At 44.1% G+C, this 19,523-nt stretch overlaps 2 protein-coding genes and 3 long non-coding RNA genes across 5 annotated transcripts; 4 read left to right on the top strand and 1 right to left on the bottom strand.

Moving 5' to 3' along the window:
• The first annotated feature begins 2,041 nt into the window (after positions 1-2,041).
• On the top strand, positions 2,042-6,329 carry Prp5 (pre-mRNA processing factor 5). The gene is made up of 7 exons (XM_076901252.1): positions 2,042-2,208; positions 2,371-2,574; positions 2,789-2,936; positions 3,015-3,329; positions 3,409-3,736; positions 3,825-4,947; positions 5,021-6,329. The coding sequence occupies exons 1-7, from the start codon at positions 2,189-2,191 to the stop codon at positions 5,973-5,975; spliced, it is 3,093 nt and encodes a 1,030-aa protein (XP_076757367.1). The 5' UTR covers positions 2,042-2,188; the 3' UTR covers positions 5,976-6,329.
• Reck (reversion-inducing-cysteine-rich protein with kazal motifs) lies at positions 6,048-19,517 on the bottom strand. The gene is made up of 8 exons (XM_076901253.1): positions 19,238-19,517; positions 12,154-12,206; positions 9,934-10,017; positions 9,638-9,674; positions 9,216-9,563; positions 8,713-9,145; positions 7,218-8,592; positions 6,048-7,128 (listed from the first exon to the last, which is right to left on the bottom strand). Exons 1-8 carry the CDS (start codon positions 19,377-19,379, stop codon positions 6,745-6,747), a joined length of 2,856 nt encoding a protein of 951 aa, XP_076757368.1. The 5' UTR covers positions 19,380-19,517; the 3' UTR covers positions 6,048-6,744.
• Positions 12,935-13,720, top strand: LOC143426827 (uncharacterized). Its single transcript, XR_013102193.1, has 3 exons — positions 12,935-13,286; positions 13,498-13,586; positions 13,659-13,720. It is a non-coding gene; the product is annotated as an uncharacterized LOC143426827 (long non-coding RNA).
• On the top strand, positions 13,813-16,502 carry LOC143426826 (uncharacterized). The gene is made up of 3 exons (XR_013102192.1): positions 13,813-14,292; positions 14,393-14,510; positions 16,383-16,502. It is a non-coding gene; the product is annotated as an uncharacterized LOC143426826 (long non-coding RNA).
• Positions 17,693-18,758, top strand: LOC143427007 (uncharacterized). The gene is made up of 3 exons (XR_013102236.1): positions 17,693-17,809; positions 17,939-18,491; positions 18,559-18,758. It is a non-coding gene; the product is annotated as an uncharacterized LOC143427007 (long non-coding RNA).
• Positions 19,518-19,523: the final 6 nt, after the last annotated feature.

Below are 19,523 nucleotides of genomic sequence, written 5' to 3'. Positions count from 1 at the left end.
CCGATATTGAAACTTTATACTCTATAGAGAAAGGGTTACCGATCTTATTCATTCATAAATAGATTTGACATGCTTCGATACCAAGATACATGTACATTTGCAGATAGTCACAGATTGTCATTGATATTCAGACAAAAACTAGCCATGCCAGCGTTGACTATAAGTTGAATATTTAATTGGTATCTGCAGTTCCACTGTCACGATTCGATATTAAACTAAAAATCGTGAAAAAGGAATTGAAAAGGAAGTGATATTTCTCAGAATATCTGTCGGCCAGGTATTGCTTATTGTAACAGAGAATTTCTTTATGCGAAAAAAGTACACGCAATCGTCGTCCACCAAGCATGCTCGCTGTATTTATTTCTTTGTTCGCAGGAATTCGAGGATCGATTAGGATTCGTGCCAAAAGGAACTTTTCGTTTTCTCTAAGAATAAATTGCGAATTCTTCGATGACAAGGAGCTATAACAAAACATGGCTATTCAAACATCTCTTTGCTCAGGTTGGAACCAAAATTTTTAATGCACTGGCTCTGGAATGAGTCTGCTTACATTCTCTTCATATGCCCACTGCATTTTGCTAATGTCAGCTAGTGAGTAGAACTCTTTATAATATGAGATAAATTTTGCATATTTTAATTGATCTAAAAAAATCATTCATTTAGTTCTAACTTAACATAGTATGAAATATATCTCGCATTACAGGAACTCTTATTGTATTGTAATAACTTGCGTTCTCGAAATTGGTCTGTGCGAATCGTTAACTCCTTCATCCGTTATAGGTTTATGGAAAATCATTTCGCCGCACCCCGTGGACGTTCCGCGTGGAACTGTTTGAGGCAAGCCCGGGGAATTAAAATGAAGGAACTCGATTGCCACTTTGTATTCCATTGGCAAATTTATTCGTCGTCCTCCACGTGGATTATTTACCAGAGGACGGACGGTATCGGCTCGGAAATCTCGTAGTCCTGGGAAAAACCAAAGTCTTGCGATATGTATCGAGCATAAGGAATGAACGACAAGTAATTTTTATCGCAAGCACGAACTCCACGTCTCTCTTCGCAGTGGAGAATTAATCCATCGTTTGGATTTTGAGCTCGTCTCTTTCTTTCTCTCTCTCTCTCTCTCTCTCTCTCTCTCTCTCCGTTTAAGATTCAATAGGAATCGCTTAGAAACGCGTTTTACAGTTATCACCACCGATAGATAACGACCATTCTATTTCAGTTTCTCATCATTGCTTCTGACTTTTCGAGCTTCTCTTTTCCATTCTGTAATATCGTCAACCCCAAAAATATACCAGAAAAGACAGACGGTCGCGGTGTTCACCTGTCGCGTGTTCAGCAACACCTGCTTAAGTAACTTTCCTTCGACTCTTTACCATCTGCTCCTTTTCGAGTTTGGTGACCAATTGGCAGATGGGTACAGCTTAACGACTCTAAATAATTTTTACTCGATCATCCTGGTGTTTCGTCCGAACAAAGTTTAAGCATCGAAATAACGTAGCGAAATTGATGATGAATAATGATTTCAAAGTTATTCCAGTCTTGCACGCGGTACATTTTGCGATGTGTATGTACATATGCGTATACTTACATTTGTACATACGTGTTCGTGCGTATGTAAGATTCGTAGAGATGCGTTGGCATGCGAACTTGGCTAAATTGAGATAGGCATTTCTGAGAATCAGGAACAACGTGCGCTTCAAGGTTTTCGTAACTTAATTAAAATGCTATCATGCGAAATAAATGCTAACGAAAGTCTTCGATATGCCTCATAAATAATTTATTTGATTTTTCATTGGTTTCTTCTTAATTGACAACAAAAAATTTAACTACTGTTTAAGTTAATGAGCGAGAATATAAATTTAATTTTTATAAGCACTCATTTAAAGTGTAATGACTATTGGTTTTGTATTATTTGTTTTACAGGAAATCCAATGTACAAATTTGGTTTAGACACGAACCTTGATCGTTAACTAAGGAAACTGCGATCTTTGTATCAGTTCAGCAGCCGTGATAAAGCGGCAGCACTAGCGAGGTGATAGTAAATGAGGTTTACGTTTGTAAACGGAGGTAATTGTACTGTTTTTTGTACTAACATTAGAAGACAATCACGATAATCAATGTTTTCGTGAATGAAACATTTAAGTTCGCAGCAAAATTGTCCTGCTGTTAATTAATATCGCCAATCATGGTTCGAAGTAGTGACAAGTAAGTGTAATGATTTTACTGACCACACTTTTTAGGTTACTTTTATTATTTCCATTTTCATTAACTGATTATCTGATTAATTGACATCGATTATTTTGCAACTGTTTGATCGTGTAAATGCTGCATGCGTAATTTAGTCTTTTTGTTATTTTGGTCTTCTAGAGATAGGCATCATAGAAGGCGATCGCGATCGCGATCGCGATCACGCTCTGGTACTCCGGAAAAAAAGCGACGGCGGTCTAGGAGCAGAGATAGGGATAGAGAACGGGACAAGGGACGACACAGGGAACGGAGAAGTCGTTCCAGAGATCGGGACAGGGACAGAAGAGATCGTTCGGAAAGGGACAGGGATAGAGACAGAAAACGGTATATTCCATTTAGAAATATCAGTTGTGATCATTTTTTGGTCTTATACGTTTAAGACAGGATACGATTAAACATTTCTCTGTACTTGTTTCGTAACATTCTTAAAAAGGTTTCCAGCTTGCAAAGGAAATGACATGTTAGTTTATAATCTTTTCTAAAATTTATACAATAATGGAATAATATGTGTTAACATTGGTTGTTCCCGGTATACAAGTGGAGACAGTAAAGAAAAGCGTCTTACAGGCTCAAAGTCTTCGCGTTCAGGCAAAGATCGGTCGAACAGGTCAAGATCGAGGGAAAGGAAGGAAAAGGAGAAGGGTGATAGCGATGATTTGCCGTTTGATCACACTAAATTGGACAAAGTGCGTTTATTGTTTTATAATCTAATGTAGACAATTTACCTGATCTGTTTAAGAATTGTTTCACTGTGGGTTTTCTAGGAGGAGGAACAGAAGAGATTAGAGCTGGAAATGCAGAAGAGAAGAGAGAGAATAGAGAGGTGGCGCGCAGAGAGGAAAAAGAAAGAATTGGAAGCAACTAAGAAAGACGGTAAGGCATCCATTTTAGCGAATCTTCAGCTACCCATGAAAAAATGGTCGCTCGAGGATGACAGTGATGAGGAGACTCCTGTTGTCCAGAATTGCAATAAGGAAGTTAAAGAAGATGGGGAAACAAAAGAAGAAGTGGAAGAAGTAAAGGAGGAAGTTAAAGATGATGAAGAGGAAGTTGATCCCCTTGATGCTTTTATGGCAGAAGTATGCTTTACATAACAAAGTTACTATACATATTTGTATATACTGTTGCTTGTTGATTGAATATAATTTGTGTAAAAAGGTCCAGGAAGAAGTTCGGAAAGTGAACAAACTCGATAGCAAAGGCGGAAAGAGTGCTAATAATGGAACCGGTACTGGAGGAACACAAAGCGGTGGTGTTGTTATCGTAACTGGTGTAGCGAAAAAGAAAGTACAGAAGCAAAAAGGTGAACTAATCGAGCAGAATCAAGATGGTCTTGAGTATTCTAGTGAAGAAGAAGGAGAGAATCTTCATGAAACAGCTGCTGGTATTGCAAATAAACAAAAACGGGAACTAGCCAAAGTTGATCACGCGACGACGGAATATCAGCCATTCAGAAAATCGTTCTACGTTGAAGTACCTGAAATCGGTAATTTAATAAATGCGCAAAATTTTTGGAATTTATACACTTAATATTTTACCTGTTTTGGTAAATTACTGCCACTTTGTATGTTTAGCGAGAATGACATCGGAGGAAGTAGAAGCGTACAAAGAAGAATTGGAAGGTATTCGCGTGAAGGGCAAGGGTTGTCCAAAGCCTATCAAGTCATGGGCACAGTGTGGTGTTACAAAGAAAGAGCTAGAGGTATTGAAGAAACTGGGTTATGAGAAACCAACTCCTATTCAGTGTCAAGCTATTCCAGCTATTATGTCTGGACGCGATTTGATCGGTATAGCAAAGACAGGGAGTGGAAAAACCCTGGCATTCCTATTACCGATGTTTAGACATATTCTTGACCAACCACCATTGGCAGACGGTGATGGCCCAATCGCATTGATCATGACACCAACTAGGGAGTTATGTATGCAGATCGGAAGAGACTCGAAGAAGTTTACTAAGTCTTTGGGTTTGTCCCATGTTTGTGTTTATGGTGGAACTGGTATATCGGAACAGATAGCCGAGTTAAAGAGAGGTGCTGAAATAATTGTATGCACACCGGGTAGAATGATCGATATGCTTGCTGCTAATAGCGGAAGAGTAACCAATCTACGTAGAGTAACTTATGTAGTTCTTGACGAAGCGGATCGAATGTTCGACATGGGCTTCGAGCCGCAAGTAATGCGTATCATGGAAAATGTGCGACCCGACCGACAATGTGTACTATTCAGTGCAACATTTCCTCGGCAAATGGAAGCATTAGCGAGAAGAATTCTAACTAGACCCGTAGAAGTTCAAGTTGGAGGGCGATCTATCGTTTGCAAGGACGTCGAACAACATGTGGTAGTTCTGGAAGAAGACCAAAAATTTTACAAGTTACTTGAAATTCTCGGCCATTATCAAGACAAAGGTTCCACTATAATATTTGTGGACAAACAAGAAAACGCGGATACTTTGCTGAAAGATCTTATGAAAGCTTCTTATTCCTGCATGTCGCTTCATGGTGGTATCGATCAATGCGACCGAGACTCGACAATACTGGACTTTAAGGCAGGTAGGACGAAATTACTAGTTGCCACATCAGTTGCTGCCAGGGGTTTAGATGTGAAGCAGCTCGTGCTCGTGGTAAATTACGACTGCCCGAATCATTACGAGGATTATGTGCATCGGTGTGGGAGGACCGGAAGAGCCGGGAACAAAGGGTACATTTTTGTTTAGCTCGGTAAATATTCGCATTATTGGAACAACAAGAATAAAATTATTCTTCATTTACAGGTATGCGTATACGTTTATAACGTCAGAGCAAGAACGTTATGCGGGTGATATATTACGAGCTCATGAATTAGCGGGAGTACCCGTCCCTGAGCCATTGCGCCAACTTTGGGAAGCGTATAAAGCCCGACAAGCAGCAGACGGCAAGAAAGTTCACACCGGAGGTGGTTTCAGTGGAAAAGGATTTAAATTCGACGAATCAGAAGCAGCTTTAGCGAATGAAAAGAAGAAGTTCCAGAAAGCAGCTCTAGGATTGCAAGACTCCGACGACGAGGACATAGAAAACGATATTGATCAACAAATAGAAAGTATGTTGGCGCCAAAGAGAACGGTTCGTGAAATTGCCAGACCGTCTGCCAGTAACATAGCAGTTCCTGGTCAGCCTGTGCCCAGTGCAACTGATAAGTTGGAGTTAGCTAGGCGATTAGCATCCAAAATCAACATAGCCAAAAACTTAGGAGCCGAAGCGAAGGGAGCAACGCAACAAGCAGCCGAGGCTATACTTAAGGGTGCTGGCCCGACCAATCTTATTACAGCTAAAACAGTTGCCGAGCAGTTGGCTGCCAAGTTGAACACCAAACTAAACTACCAACCGCGCGAGGAAGATCTCGTGGAGAGCGACGCAGAAGCTGGTGAACAGACCTTCCGTAAATACGAGGAGGAATTAGAAATAAACGACTTCCCGCAACAAGCTAGGTGGCGAGTTACAAGTAAGGAAGCTCTCGCGCAGATTTCAGAATATTCTGAAGCTGGTCTCACAGTCAGGGGAACTTATATCGCGCCTGGCAAAGCTCCGCCAGAAGGAGAGAGGAAATTGTACCTTGCCATTGAATCCACTAGCGAATTAGCAGTTAGCAAAGCGAAAGCAGAGGTCTCACGACTGATCAAGGAAGAACTCATTAAGTTGCAGGCATCCGGTGCACATACCGCGTCTCGTGGTCGATACAAAGTTTTATAAAAAAAAAAAATAAAACAAATGTCTGTTGTATCTGCAATTTTATGCATATACATGTGCATAGAGTCAATGAACTGCGTGCAAGTAAAATTAAAAATTTATTAAACTTACAAATGTCTATACAAAACACTTTATATTTAACGCTATGATAACGTGCGAACCATGCTTGATAGTTACAGAAGTATCGATTCAGCGACCGCAGTATCTGCGAGCGATCCAAATTTACCATATTTGCGTAATTAAAATATTCAAACTATTGTTAAACATATACGATGTAACGCGATATTTGGGCCGCTTGACAGAATCTTTTTTATCGACAATTGTGCCTGCGGAGAATACAATGTAACAATCATCAAACACGTTTTTGTTTTTTTTTTTATTTTTTTGGTAACTTAGATAAGTTAGAACTATAACTTTATTTACAGTTTACAACGAGCAGCACAATTACCCTTTAACAATCGTATAACGAACGCGATTGTATCTGGGTAATTGTGTACTTTTGTACGTGCTCCGCTTACTCCCATTTTCTTTGGCAATATTTGAAAGATAGACGAAAATACACTCTACATTTTGCTGTATATTACGTTAGGCACTAGAAGAATCACAGTCATGAACGCGACGATACCGCGAATGGTAACGCCGTTAGGTAAAATGAAATGTTTCAGCACCGTTGAAAAAATGCGAAGATCAATAGATCACCACTGATTAGGATAAACGACGTTTGTGGCGATCGGTAAAATCTCCTTATCCCTAACCGTTTCTGTTATGATCCTCACGAGAATACAATATAAACGAGAATTCCGAAAAAGATCTGCGCAACGCATCCCCTAACGGTAATGGCACTTGATATGTAACTATGAGCAATCTCCGCTCTGGTGAGCGCGCCTAAGGGTACTTCGGCCGCGATCCTAGGGCTCCTCTCAAAAATTCTGGTAACTAGCTTTTCAGTCTCAGCGACGCAAGCTCGTAACTGCAGAGTCGAAGGCCTCTTCGACGTAGGTTGTATAACGATGAATATGTCACGATCCGGCGTCATCATGCCACGAAGAACACATTGCGCAACCTGAATCTGCCGCGCCAACGCTGATAACAGAGCTTCCAACGTGACCGAATCTTTATCCACATCCTCGTCCATCATGTAATATATCCTGTCCAGCTACGAATCCAGAGAACAGAATATAAGGTACTTGAATCTTAGCAAAAATGTTACACGATCATGAGAGAAAGGAATAAAAGACGGTATACCTGTTTTTTGGAATATAAAATTTTAGCTGCTCCACCGCAGACCGGACAGCAAGCACCAGGCGGCGTGACTCCAACGCAGTAAGGCTCGATTAATCGTGGACACTGCACCAGATCACCGCAACGAGGTCTAGCTTGGTCTCCTATTAATCCGACAGCCATGCAAGGTCCAAAATAATCGACTATCGTTCTCTCTGCCCAGGCTGCGCATTCATTTGCATAGACCTCTCCGTTGGCACCACAAACGGGACCCCGTAATGTGCATCCCTCTAGACATGGTCCTCTATAACCCAGAGTAGCCCCAGTTCGAATCATGGCGCATATCGAGCGGTGTTGACGGTTTTCTCTGTCGCAAACTGGACCACTGATCTCGTCCCGAGGATCGCAGTCGAGAGGAACGCATTCGTACTGATGACAGGGCTTGTGAATCCTCGAGAGGCATACTCTTGTTCTTTTCACACACTTTTCGGTACTGTCGCAAGGATTGGGTACGCAGGGGTCTCGGGAAGAACAGCTACCGAATTCTACCTCGTTTGCAGGCATTTCGGCGCACTTTGCCAGACAGCCGGATGCAAAAGTAAAGCCTAGCCTTCCGCAGACTGGAACATAATGTGCGGGACAATCGCAGGGCAGCGAGGGTACCCGTATCTCGCCGCAGTTCTTTTTAGAACACGTGAACTCTCCCTCGAAACAGTGGCAGGGGTTACATTCCAGATAGAAGTTGGCTTTGTGAGCGATGTAACGGTCGTGCACCCAGCAAGAATTGAATTTAAAGCAATTTAACGTTCTACACTTCTCTAGACCGTGTACTGTACATTGGCAGATTCTGAGGCAGCCCTGTTGGTCGAATCTTGGAATCTGCACCCACGATCCTACAGGAACCAACTGCTTCGACATTTCTCCCAGAGAACAAGCTGGTAGACAACGATACACTTGCCGACCGTAATGGAGTATCTCGCAGATTTCACCTTGAGCGCACGGATTACTCTTACAGGGAGTCATAATGTCCTCTTCCAGACGTACCACCGGCTCGTTGTCTCGTGGATCCTCTAAAAACGGCCTTAGAGACACGCATGGAGCATCAGATCTAGCTGGTGAAAGCTTCGCGCATAACGTGGCTGCCGTATGAGGCCCCGTGATGGCAGACCAGTCCACGCAGCTGGCCATTAATTCGAGACAATCCTCTCGACAGAGTCTCGTTTCGTGGATCCTAGTCTCGCAAGGTCTCAGTTGCAACAAGCATGCAGCTGCGCGTAGCGTTTCCGATGGACAAGACGCGGCGGCTCTAACAGGGACACCTAAACCTCGAACGATTCCACCTCTCGACCAATGATGAGCCTCCCACTCGGCAGCTTCGTCGGCTCTTGACGAGCAACTCCTAACGAAGAACGAAAGAAGAAAATGAAGAGCGCGCAAAGTGGATACGGAATAAGAATAGCGGTAGGAAAAAATTGCGAGGCCAGTCTTGGCCCTGATCCAAACGCGAAGGACTTTCTACCTAAAAAGCGTCGTCGACCTGTCGTTGAATCGAGCGCAATAGGACAATCCTGAGCAACCCATTTCGCAGGGGTCATCGGCATCCTCGAGGCACCTCCTCAATTCACCTTCCAGGCTTGATGATAAGCATTCGGCGTCAAATTGTAGCCAAGCGGACTCCCAGTCCGCTTGGAACGATCTCCAACATAAATTCTGGCACGATGGTTTGGTCGCTTTCGTGCAGCACGACAATTTGCCCGCATCTAACGGCAGACGGGCCGGCTTTGACGAGCCAGATTTCAACAAACAGCTCCAGAACGGCGACTGTGGCAAAACTGGCTTGCATTTCTCTGTCAGCGCATCCATGATCTCTTGGTCTGTCGTTGCGGTGTGCAGAATCTTCTTGCATGTTTCTAAGCAGGCTGCATTGGTAGCTTCGTTGCAACAGTGCAGATCTATTACGAGATACAACGATAGAAATGATGCTGGATTGGAAAGTATGCAGATGAAGTAAGTTTTACTCACGTTGTTTCGGATCCTCGGCGTGTTTCACGTCGGCTACGTTCTTTAAACACTTTGGAACTTGATGGAAACATCCCTTGCTGGTGTATAGTTTTAAGTTGGAAATTTTCCCTGGCTTGTAGAACAGATCTTGGCATATAGTCCGACAGGTATCATTGGATACGTTGCTGCAACAGTGCTCGGCTTCGTCGCGCCTTTCTAAACAGGAGAAAAACTCCGGCTCGTCGCTCGGCCGACACGATTCGTTCAAATCTCTTCTGGATCCTGATAGAGCACACGTGGCTCGGCATATTGGATTCAGCGCCAGATAACAGCAACCCCTTCCAGTCCAATTTCCATGTCTCTTTACCTCTATTGAAGAAAGAAGAATCGATAGTTGCGCATCGGTTAAAAGGAATAATGAACAAAATAGTTCAGACTCTTACCATTCAAAGTCGAGTTCACGCAGCTCCAGAATTCAGTCTGAAAGAAGGAGACATAAAGATGAGTCGAAGGTGCCGGGTTGTCTCGAAAAAAAATGTGAAGACCGAGGTGTATCCTAGGTAAAAGGTATCGGAAGAGTCTTTTGTAACGCGAATCCGTGAATCTTTTTTGCGACGCTCCTTTTTTTTCAGAATCGTTTAATCGTATCGTCGCGGGGATCGATTCGGTATCGATTCATGCTCGACGCGACCTTTGGCTGTCGAATATGGATTAAGAGGATCGATTAAAAGCGGCTTACCAGCTCGAGGGAACAGAACTCTAGCAGCCGTCGTGTCGCGTTCTCCCTTGCCTCTGCTTCTGCTCCTAGCACCACCAATGAAATCTGAAAGCACCGCCAACACTTTTTTCCTTCGCTCCTCTTTATTCTGCTCTCACTTTTTGTTCGTTCGAACATCGTTTTGCACAAAAGAGTACAGACAGTGGATGAGAAAAGGGATGGGTGGGTTCACAGACAACAAAAGGGAAGCTGCAACGTCAGTATATCACCCGATGGGAATTTCCACGATTTCGAATGCAAGGTACGACGCATTAGAAGTTATTAAGAATCAAGGACACGAGTACGCTTCGGTCGCCACGATTTCCTGTTGCTCGCCACTGAATGACAATAGACCGCACGGATATCGACTGTTCTACCATTTAGGGGTTCATTTAGGATTCAATCGACGTCCACCACGAGGACGTACAGGTCTATTTCGTAGTCCCGTCACAGTCCCAAGTAACGACTATTCGTCAGCGTGTGGTGGGCCCTGTTAGGTTTTCAGCATAGCCTGGGTCACAGGTCGTATTGATTCCTATATTGCCACTGTAATCTATCGATCAAGCTTCGTTTTTTCTTCTTTCCTAATCGTATTCTTTTATCTAGAAAAACAGCTAGACCAAGAGCGAACGATTTATTTGCAAAGGATCGAGCAATCAAGGGTTTTAAATAGAACTTTCCAGATGAACTGTTGCAAACGTTAAGGGCGTAAACGATAGCGAACCAAGGAGACGACGCACGTATTTCTGTCACGGTATATTCTGGGAGCTATGCGCGGTACTAAGCACCGTCGCCATTTCGAAAGGGGTGCATTTTTCTCGCGAAACGTATCCACGTAACGATAGACTCTCTCGAAGGTGAAAGCAAATCAATTAATCAACGTTTTTAAACATCACCGAGCGCTCAGATTAATTCGGTTATTAATATAGAAGATTATGAACACATTTAGATATAAATAAACGCGCAAGCTTCGCTAGAACTTCCGGCCATTCCAACCGGACGAGGCTACTAAACCAATTAATCAATTTCCTCACGTCACAATAACAATTCATTGGTAACGATGCGTACATATATGATGAGCGAATATACCATTTGTCGAACGAACTTGATAATATGCTCATGTTAAATGTACCATACAGATACCGAAATCCTCAGAAATACGTGCAGTATTATATAATATTTATAGGTATTCTTTTATTTTCATTATTCTGCTCATTCCTCTCTTTACAATTTTCATCGATAAAACATTTTTACCTTATCTTTCAGCATGCAACACGTCTGCTAAATTTTCCACGGGAAGATTGGTAGGTACAACAATTATTAGTTGTTGGATTTCACGTTAAATTGAAACAGCTGTAATGGATCCGAATTTGTTGGTATCACAGGCAGAGAAATGATCGGCTACCTAATATCGATCAACGGTGAAAGAACCGAGATAGAGGGATGGATGAAATTTCGTAGAGAAAGAAGTTGTTGCAAGCCAATCTAGAAAAGAGTCAGGTCCCTTGACTACAAATTGCAAGGAAACACGATATCATTGATACAGTGTCTGGCTCGCGTAGCGGAGCGCGTCAATTCGTAATATTTGCGTATGAATGAGGTGACCGTGGATCCCCGGGGGGGTCCCGCGTAAATCTCTCAGCGGGTCCCACTGTCTCCGATATTATCTCAAGGGGGCCCCCTCTGCAGCCACTTTTAAAGAAGCTACAACCACGCGCGCGTGCACCCCACGTCGCTCCGGAACCGGTGCTGCCCTGTCGAAAAACCACCGCGCGCACTCGTATCCTCTTTTTCTCTTTTCACCTAACCACCGCGCGCTTCATCCTCCCCGACGCGATTTCCTTTTTATTTCTACGGGAGATCCTAATATATCCGTGGACACGGCATATTTTTGTACCCTTTATCGTCCCTGGCTCTGGTCACGGATATTTATCAGCCGGCCGGCGCTATCGCGTATTCGTCCGGCGAAATTGTATTCCCCGAGCTCGTCCTTTTTTTACATTCCCACGGGGATCTTTCGCGCGCATAATTAATAGACACGCGGTAGGACGAGCAAGCGGGACGAATTTCTGGTACGAATAATGGCTCCTATAAAATTCGCAGGGTGGACTTGTGCCGCTTTTCAAGTTCGAGCGTTACCACATGTCGCGGCGATCGCAAATGTAGCCGCGTTGTACGCAGAGTTTCGTGGAAAACACGTACCTTGGAGCAGACACTGCGACAAGATCCGGCAGCCGAGGAACAGCAGGACATCTCTGGAACAAATAAAACTTGGATGCAAGTCGGATCGTTTCGGTGGACGCGAAAGCATATGGCACTGAGAGGATCCGTAGACAGGACGCACGTTGCAAGCCGATTCCTTTCTCCGATTTTTCCCTAGACACGAAACAGACGCGTGTCCTGCGTTACGTCAGCTACAAAGAGAAAGGATCCGCCTTTACGGTGCCGGATGAGGGTACGCGAGACACGTCAAAATCGTAGGACCCTCCGAAAGTTCTTCCCTCTTTCCTCGTCAAAGGGGATTGGACAATTATTACTGAGAACTTTCAAGAGTGCACGACAATTCTAATTTATCACGGATTTCTTTTCTGTTTTTTGTAACCCTCTATAAACAAGCTATTACAGTGGAGCCTTGATTATCGTAGCACTGACCAATTGAAAAATATTTCATAAACATTAACGTTAAACGAGAGAATAAAAATTCTCTTCTGCGTAAGCAATGTATGTCACAACTGATTCCACTAATCGGAGATCCGTCTGTATTTAGATTTCAAGTGAACACGTTCAACGTCAGATTAGTCGTGCATAATTGATGCGTCAGAATAATTCTCCAAGAAATACGTATATATACTAATTTAGTTAATCAGACTAATACATATTTTTATTTTCATTCCAGGAGTTAAAGTACGGAACCGTGACCAGGTCTCTTTTACTGATTGTTAACAAAATCTCTGGTTAGATGTCGAGAGTAAATCGCTTTTCATGCGAAAAGGTTTTTTTCAACGCGATAAAGACTTAATTTTGGTCCATTTATAATTCGTTCGGTGACATTGATGTTACACATTTATTACATTAAACGATCTCACGGTGAGAACGTAAACACGCGGTCGCGTCATATCTTCGTTCCGGCAGTCCCGCGTAAGTGATCCTTTACGACTTTACGGGCATAATATGCGGGTCCAGTCAAACTGGCTTTTGAACGGAGACCGAAATCGTGAACGCCGAGCACAATAAACGATGCACACGAGGCACGAACAGCCCGGAGACAAGAGGGTTCGAAGCGTGTTACAATTAAGTTAATAGATACCAGTCGGACACAAATTGCGGTTGGCTATGTACGTGCACGTCTCTCTGCGTGACTCGCCTCTTATATTATATGTATACTTTCATCACGAACGGTCAGTTCGTAATGTTTCAACTTAACGTTGGATATAATTTTCATTTCCGCCTTTTTCTCATTCAGATGATAATTTCCTTTTTTATCAAATGGATGGTCCGTGCGTTACTGGCATAGGAAATGGTTAAGGGAGGGTCTTGTGTTTCTAGGGGAGTACCAGTTGGTGTACGCCGAGTATCGATTTCAAGTCAGGAACACAGGAATTCTTTTTGCTTATCTCGAAAACATCGCAATGTAGGTAATTAAACGCTAAAAATAATTGTACCACGTACGTATGACGTAACGTATATGAAATGCCTGTCTTTTTTAGCGTATCGTGCTGGAGAACGTTTAATTTGCCTGTTGTCCATCTACTTTGCGAAGAATCGAAGAGATCCACGGTAGTTGTAGAGTTCAGAGATTTGCATACTAGAATGAACGTAAATTAGAGAAGTATCAATTCACTGTGGTACATGTTCCTGAGTTATTTTCTACCTTCGTCGACGTATACTTCGGATATTCTTGTTGCTATAAACAGCATATTGTTTCAGACACTTCGTTTTACTGAAAGTTGAACAAAAAATATGCGTTTGAATCCGTTAGTGAGTCACTGTGCTCGTTTGGACCACGGTGAACACGCGTTTCGTACCGCTTCGACGTAACGCATTCTGGTCTATTTCTTTTAAAAAGCTTTGGCGGCGAGAAAACCGTCTTTGATGTCGTTGTCCAAGCCGGCGGAGTTGTGAAATTCGCCGTGGCAAGTGCGTCGCCCGAAATCGTAACGGGTTTGTGGCTTCTCTCGCGGACGACACAAAAATAGCCAGCATCGTTCGCGGCCGTTCGACTTCCACCCCGATTTTAAGCTGCGAAGTCCCCTTAATTTTATCCACCCGGATGAAACGGAACGACCAAGACCTCTGTCTCTTTGAACGGCAGCGCTGAACGTGGCTCGAGTTGTGCGTCAGGTAAATTTAGATCTGTACACTTTCAGCTCTCTTTGAAATGACCAGCCATCGAGTCCTTTAGACAACGGCATTGGTCGCTGATCGGCCATAAATCTTGCAGGTCTCTCGAAATATTGGAATGGATTTTTTGAGAACCGGGCGACCGGTTGCTCCGTGGCTTGAAAGGATGTGCCAACATCAATCTCTTGGCGTGCATCGTATGCATAACGCGCATGTGGGTGAGAGGGAGAGAGTGTATGTGTGTGTGTGTGTGTAGTATAGTTGCATATAAAAGGGCTATGAGTACTGTCGCAGCTGCGCCTCTCATTGCCATATCGCGCGCGAATGGTGACATCCACGTCGTTGCACTCGTAAAACTCGCACGATTCTCCCACGCCCGGCGATAATAATCCTTCCACCAGATGGAAGATAAGCCAGGAAGTCGATAGAAACTTTCCACGAATTTGCGTACGGACCATGTGCATCGTGTTTGCGAAGATTCCTAAACCATACAACCGGTATCTTGCACTGTATGCTATTACCATCTCGAGCAACAATAATTCCTTGAGTTGGAACAAATTGATGGACACGATCAACTTCTGTTTAGGTGCGACAACTACTAGGATCCACCAAAACAACCTCTCGTTTGTTACCACGACGCGTTTTCGTTTCCACGAAGGATGCTCGTGGCTGATACATCGCGTTACGTCACGCTTATCGCGGCGATCCAGACGGCTTTCGTCACACCACGCTGGATAACGTTCGATCACGACTAGCTTTCCTGTTATATCGCCCGTAAAAACGCATGGCTCGCTTGGTAGCTGAATGAGAACGTAATTACATAGTACTCGACAAGGGAAAGAGCGGTAGGGTGCCGCGGGAGGGAATGCTAATTAATACAGTGATCAAACCTACAAGCGACGACTGGCGTCGAAGTGGTCGGTGGTACCCTTTAGTTGTACCTGGAGAACGGTAGAACGTTCAAAACGAGCGAAATGATCGAATGAAAGGCGGCTACTGAATAGAGACGGACGATCAGAAAATCAGGCGAGAGGAGACAAGAGGGAGGCTGGGGACGGGGTAGATAAGAAGGAGAGAATCGAGATACGTGTCTCTCGACATGTTTTTATCCAACGTGAGGCTGTCACGGGAGTTTTATGTGTTTATTTATCTCTCTGAACATGTATCGAAAGGCAAAGAAGTACGTCTGTAACACGCCGGACGGTGGACCGTGTCAGGGCTCCGCCGATTGCAAGTCGCGTTCTCCTTTAACCCCTTCGCCCTGGTCAGTCGCGTTCTTTTCTTTCTTCAGTACCGCGTTTCGCGACAACCGGGGGGTCCGAAGGAATCGTTCCCCGGGGATCTCGACGGGAAACAGGATCGAGGTTAAATCCTTCAGAAAGCCACGAATGTCCGTCTAATTGCGGACACTGTTTGGAGGATCATGTAACGAGACGCGTTGCACGGGTGTCCCAGTCGGCTTGGTCGACCTTTCTGTTCTCTTTTCCTCCTTAAAGGGGTCCTGGCAACACGAGGGGAATCTCGAATCGAGACGAACAGGGGGATAAAAAGTCGTACACACCGGGCATTCTTCTTAACTGCGATTTCACGCGAGCTCGTTTAATTGCTATTACCATTGGCGCGCTGAACGATGCGGCCAGATGAAGATCTTATGTTTTACACAGAAACGACTCGATTCGTTCGAATGGAATCGCTCGGCTGCTCGTAAAAGACCGGGGAATAAAATTCTGGGGACGTTAATTGTCTATCACGACGTTTATACGTACACTGACGTCAAGGCTTCAAATCAATGTAACGCGGGCCTCGATCTTCATGAGTCATATCGCCCGTATCGGGCTCAGAAGTTACTAGAGAGGTAACTTTGAAGTTAAATATTCGTAAAATTGGTTTTTATTGCAAATAACTTGCGAAATGCAGTACTGATTAGCCGAGAAGCTATCTTGAAAATATAACATTTCCAATGAATAACGTAAATTAATCTGGATAGTAGAGAGTTAAGTAGACTAGATCACTTAAATGATATAAGCAATCCAGCAATATATTATGATTTTCATTAAATAGTATCGCTAATAGAATTACTAATGTTTCAGGTTCTGTCTTCTCACGTCTCTCGAAAAGGGCAAGATTTCTCCTGGGATCAACATTCTGCTACGATACACTTCCCGTAGTTTTCATTTCTTCTAACTATGGCGATTGATTAATTGCAACGAACAAAATCGAACCACAGGTTTCTTATACAATTTTTATATACGCGTTGCGATATATTTTAAAAATTTGTAAATGTAAGCAACAATATTATTATACTATTTGATTGCAATTGTTTTTCAGTTGATTGACATTTGTAACAAAAATGCTACACAACGTATATTGACTAAATACACGGACGACATTTTCTCGAGGAATCAAGTTACGAACGATAGAAGAGAAGATTCGAACAGCACTCAATAGATTCCAAACGTCGAACGTGGTATGTACGTTCTATAAAAAGAAAAAGAGGGTTAATGGAGAACAGGTCGGAAAGATTTGGTCGATTAATAACTCGGGCCACCCGTCCGGCGAATGACCAACGAAGTTATGGGGATTAATTAATAAGATCGATCTACCGATCGATGTATATATTCAAAGTGTTGCCATAAATCGCTTGCGCAACGTCGCGTTCCAATTTCCATCTGAAAGACAGGCGAAATTGCACGCGTGGCATAGAAAGGATTTACGCGCGCCCAAGTGCGCGTTGAAATTACTGTGATCCGGCTGGTTTAGCGTATTTAACACAGCCAAAACCCGGAGGACAGCGTTCCTTTTTCCCTCTACCCTTCCGTCTCGTTCGTCGCGCGGCTAGATGTTTCGCGATCCTCGCGCCGATGGCGCGTCCGGCCTGAAATTACTGCAATCGAATGACACCTTAACGATGCTTTATCGCTACCACCAAAAGACCGTCGAACGAACTGAGCTTATCCATGATTTATCGAAGGAACATAGTTTCATGGTGTAGTCTGTCGCCAAGGTGTGCATCGTTGACAGAGATAAGCAGCCTGTTGAACCCCTTGGACTTGGTGTGCATTCATGAGACACGACGATTCGAGTCACCAAACGACTGCGTAATGTCACTCGTCTAGTGTATTGGTTGTAATCGCGGTTGCAATCGTTTTTACGCGTGTCTTAATTAATACGTGCTTAATACTGTAATTCTACACAGTCACTGACTAGTTACTCGTACTAAAAACATTAAAGATCTTCGTGTGAACTGCGTTTCTTCTCGCGAGAGACTTTGATCGAAAAATTGATTACTCAACCAGATTATTGTACCTTTCCACCTAATTTGTACGAATTTTGATGTTTGATTATAACCCTTGTGATTTCAGATTCCTTGGAGATTAAAGAATTCAATAATATCCAGCGTAACTCGTGAACAAACTCGATAGTACTCCAGAAAACAAGTCCCAAGGTTGTTATTAGAAATGGGAGCACCGTCTAATTCGCTCTATAGATGCACAAGGGGACTATTTCAAAAACGACGGTAGTCATCCATTATTTTATAATTCCGAAAATATGTTTCTTATGGGTGTATTTCGGTAATCAAATTGTACTTTGTAAATGGAAACAAAACGGGCGTTCTACCTAAATAACGTTATACTTTCGATTGTAGATAAAGGCTAACGATTGTCCGGTGCATTAGCACAGCACTATACAACTATCTACGCTGGTTCCGTGGAGTTACACTGGTTCTCACATCGTTCGAATACGCTGACCGATAGATAGACGGATAGGTAGATATACCGAGAAGAAAACTCAAGCCTCGCGTTTTCGAAAGATAGAAAATTAGTCACGAGGATTTATGAGATATCAATTAGCAGGGAATGATCGCGTTCCTCGTGTAAAGTTAACGTATACCACGATAATAAGCCGTGACCAACCGTAGGAATGAAGGAAACGCGTGCAACGAGGAGGTGAGAGAGAGGATCCGAGGAACGCGTCACGTTATCACCTTCGACTCTGTCGTGCGAATGCACACGTACATATACATGTTCGAGAATATGCGGCTGCCAATGACTCTCTGCTTGTGTACGAGTCCTCTTTCCTCTTATTGCACAGAGGATGCGTGGACGCGTCCAAGCCGTGCAGAAGAGGCGACGGACCGTTAGCGACACCTCGTTTGCATGCACGTGCATCGTGTCAATTTCGAGAGCAAGAAGGAAAAGGTAAACGCGGGACGAGTCGACTTTTCATGATATTCTGTGATACGTTATTAGCCTCTCCACGTTTCAGAACGCGTTGGCGGTTTTGATCAGCGGCGAGGCGTCCTGCGAGGCAACGAGCACCGCGGAGAACGTCCCGTCACGTGGTAGTTATGCGTGAGAAGCAAAGTTTCCATCGGCACTTGAGCTCCACCGCACTTAGACGCGCGGAAATTCGATAAAGAAGTCTTCGTCTCGTTTCTTGCCGAGCGCGACGATAAAGCGACGAGGAAGGGAGGGCGTATATTGAGAGGATCGCCGCGCGCGAATCGAACAGCGGAAGAGCTGTTGGGAAATAAAAAAAAAAGAGAGAAGTATACGCTGACAAAAGCGACGAGAAATTAAATACGGAAAGAGGGAAGAGTGGCGAGTGGCGAGAGCGCACATGTGGCCAAGAAGTGTTTGTCGTCGATATCTTCTCGGTGGCGCGATGACAAAGACTCGCGGGACATACGCCGTAGGGTTCACTGAATCTCTGCGGCGACCTCGTGTTTTAGCGCGCCAGCGAAAACGGCATCGGTTGACATCGACCTGTTTTAAAAATAATCGCGGTTCGTCTGGCGTCAAGGGTGACGTCCTCTCCCTTTGATCTTTTCTGACCGGAACCACGATACCCAAATCGGACGACAGTTGTAAAAATACGAGAACGAGATGGAAAGAAGAGAGGGAGAGAAAATTGAGGGGAAACAGAAAGAGAGTAAGAAAATTACCTTGCGCAGCGTCGGGGAAGGGACTGGCGACAGCGATGACCGCGAACATCGTCGTCAGAGAACCGATCAACAGCATCGTTGAACACCGGACGTCTGTGTTGGATCGCGGCTGAATCCTAAGATCCATGCTCGCTGATCTCATCGACGCATCCTAACGGGACGGTAACGAGCGCGCGAATTGTACGAGCTATCGTGCGAACGGTCGTGACAGCGTTGGCATGTCGGCGTGGCAAGCGGACTCGCGCGGAAACGAGGTGCACTGGAGCGCAGCCCGCGAGCGACTGAG

Source organism: Xylocopa sonorina, chromosome 9 (assembly GCF_050948175.1).
Source record: "Xylocopa sonorina isolate GNS202 chromosome 9, iyXylSono1_principal, whole genome shotgun sequence".
Taxonomy (NCBI): domain Eukaryota; kingdom Metazoa; phylum Arthropoda; class Insecta; order Hymenoptera; family Apidae; genus Xylocopa; species Xylocopa sonorina.
Note: the sequence above shows the minus strand (reverse complement) of the source record. Positions and strands in the feature narration are given on the sequence as shown.

Excerpts from the sequence above, each read along its gene's own strand:
- Prp5 (XM_076901252.1), top strand. The coding sequence starts at position 2,189 with ATGGTTCGAAGTAGTGACAA. Across the intron at positions 3,330-3,408 it reads TTGATGCTTTTATGGCAGAA|GTCCAGGAAGAAGTTCGGAA; the intron begins GTATGCTTTACA and ends TTGTGTAAAAAG. Across the intron at positions 4,948-5,020 it reads GGAAGAGCCGGGAACAAAGG|GTATGCGTATACGTTTATAA; the intron begins GTACATTTTTGT and ends CTTCATTTACAG.
- Reck (XM_076901253.1), bottom strand. The coding sequence starts at position 19,379 with ATGAGATCAGCGAGCATGGATCTTAGGATTCAGCCGCGATCCAACACA. Across the intron at positions 9,564-9,637 it reads CGTGAACTCGACTTTGAATG|AGGTAAAGAGACATGGAAAT; the intron begins GTAAGAGTCTGA and ends TTTCTTCAATAG. Across the intron at positions 8,593-8,712 it reads AGGTCGACGACGCTTTTTAG|GAGTTGCTCGTCAAGAGCCG; the intron begins GTAGAAAGTCCT and ends GTTCTTCGTTAG.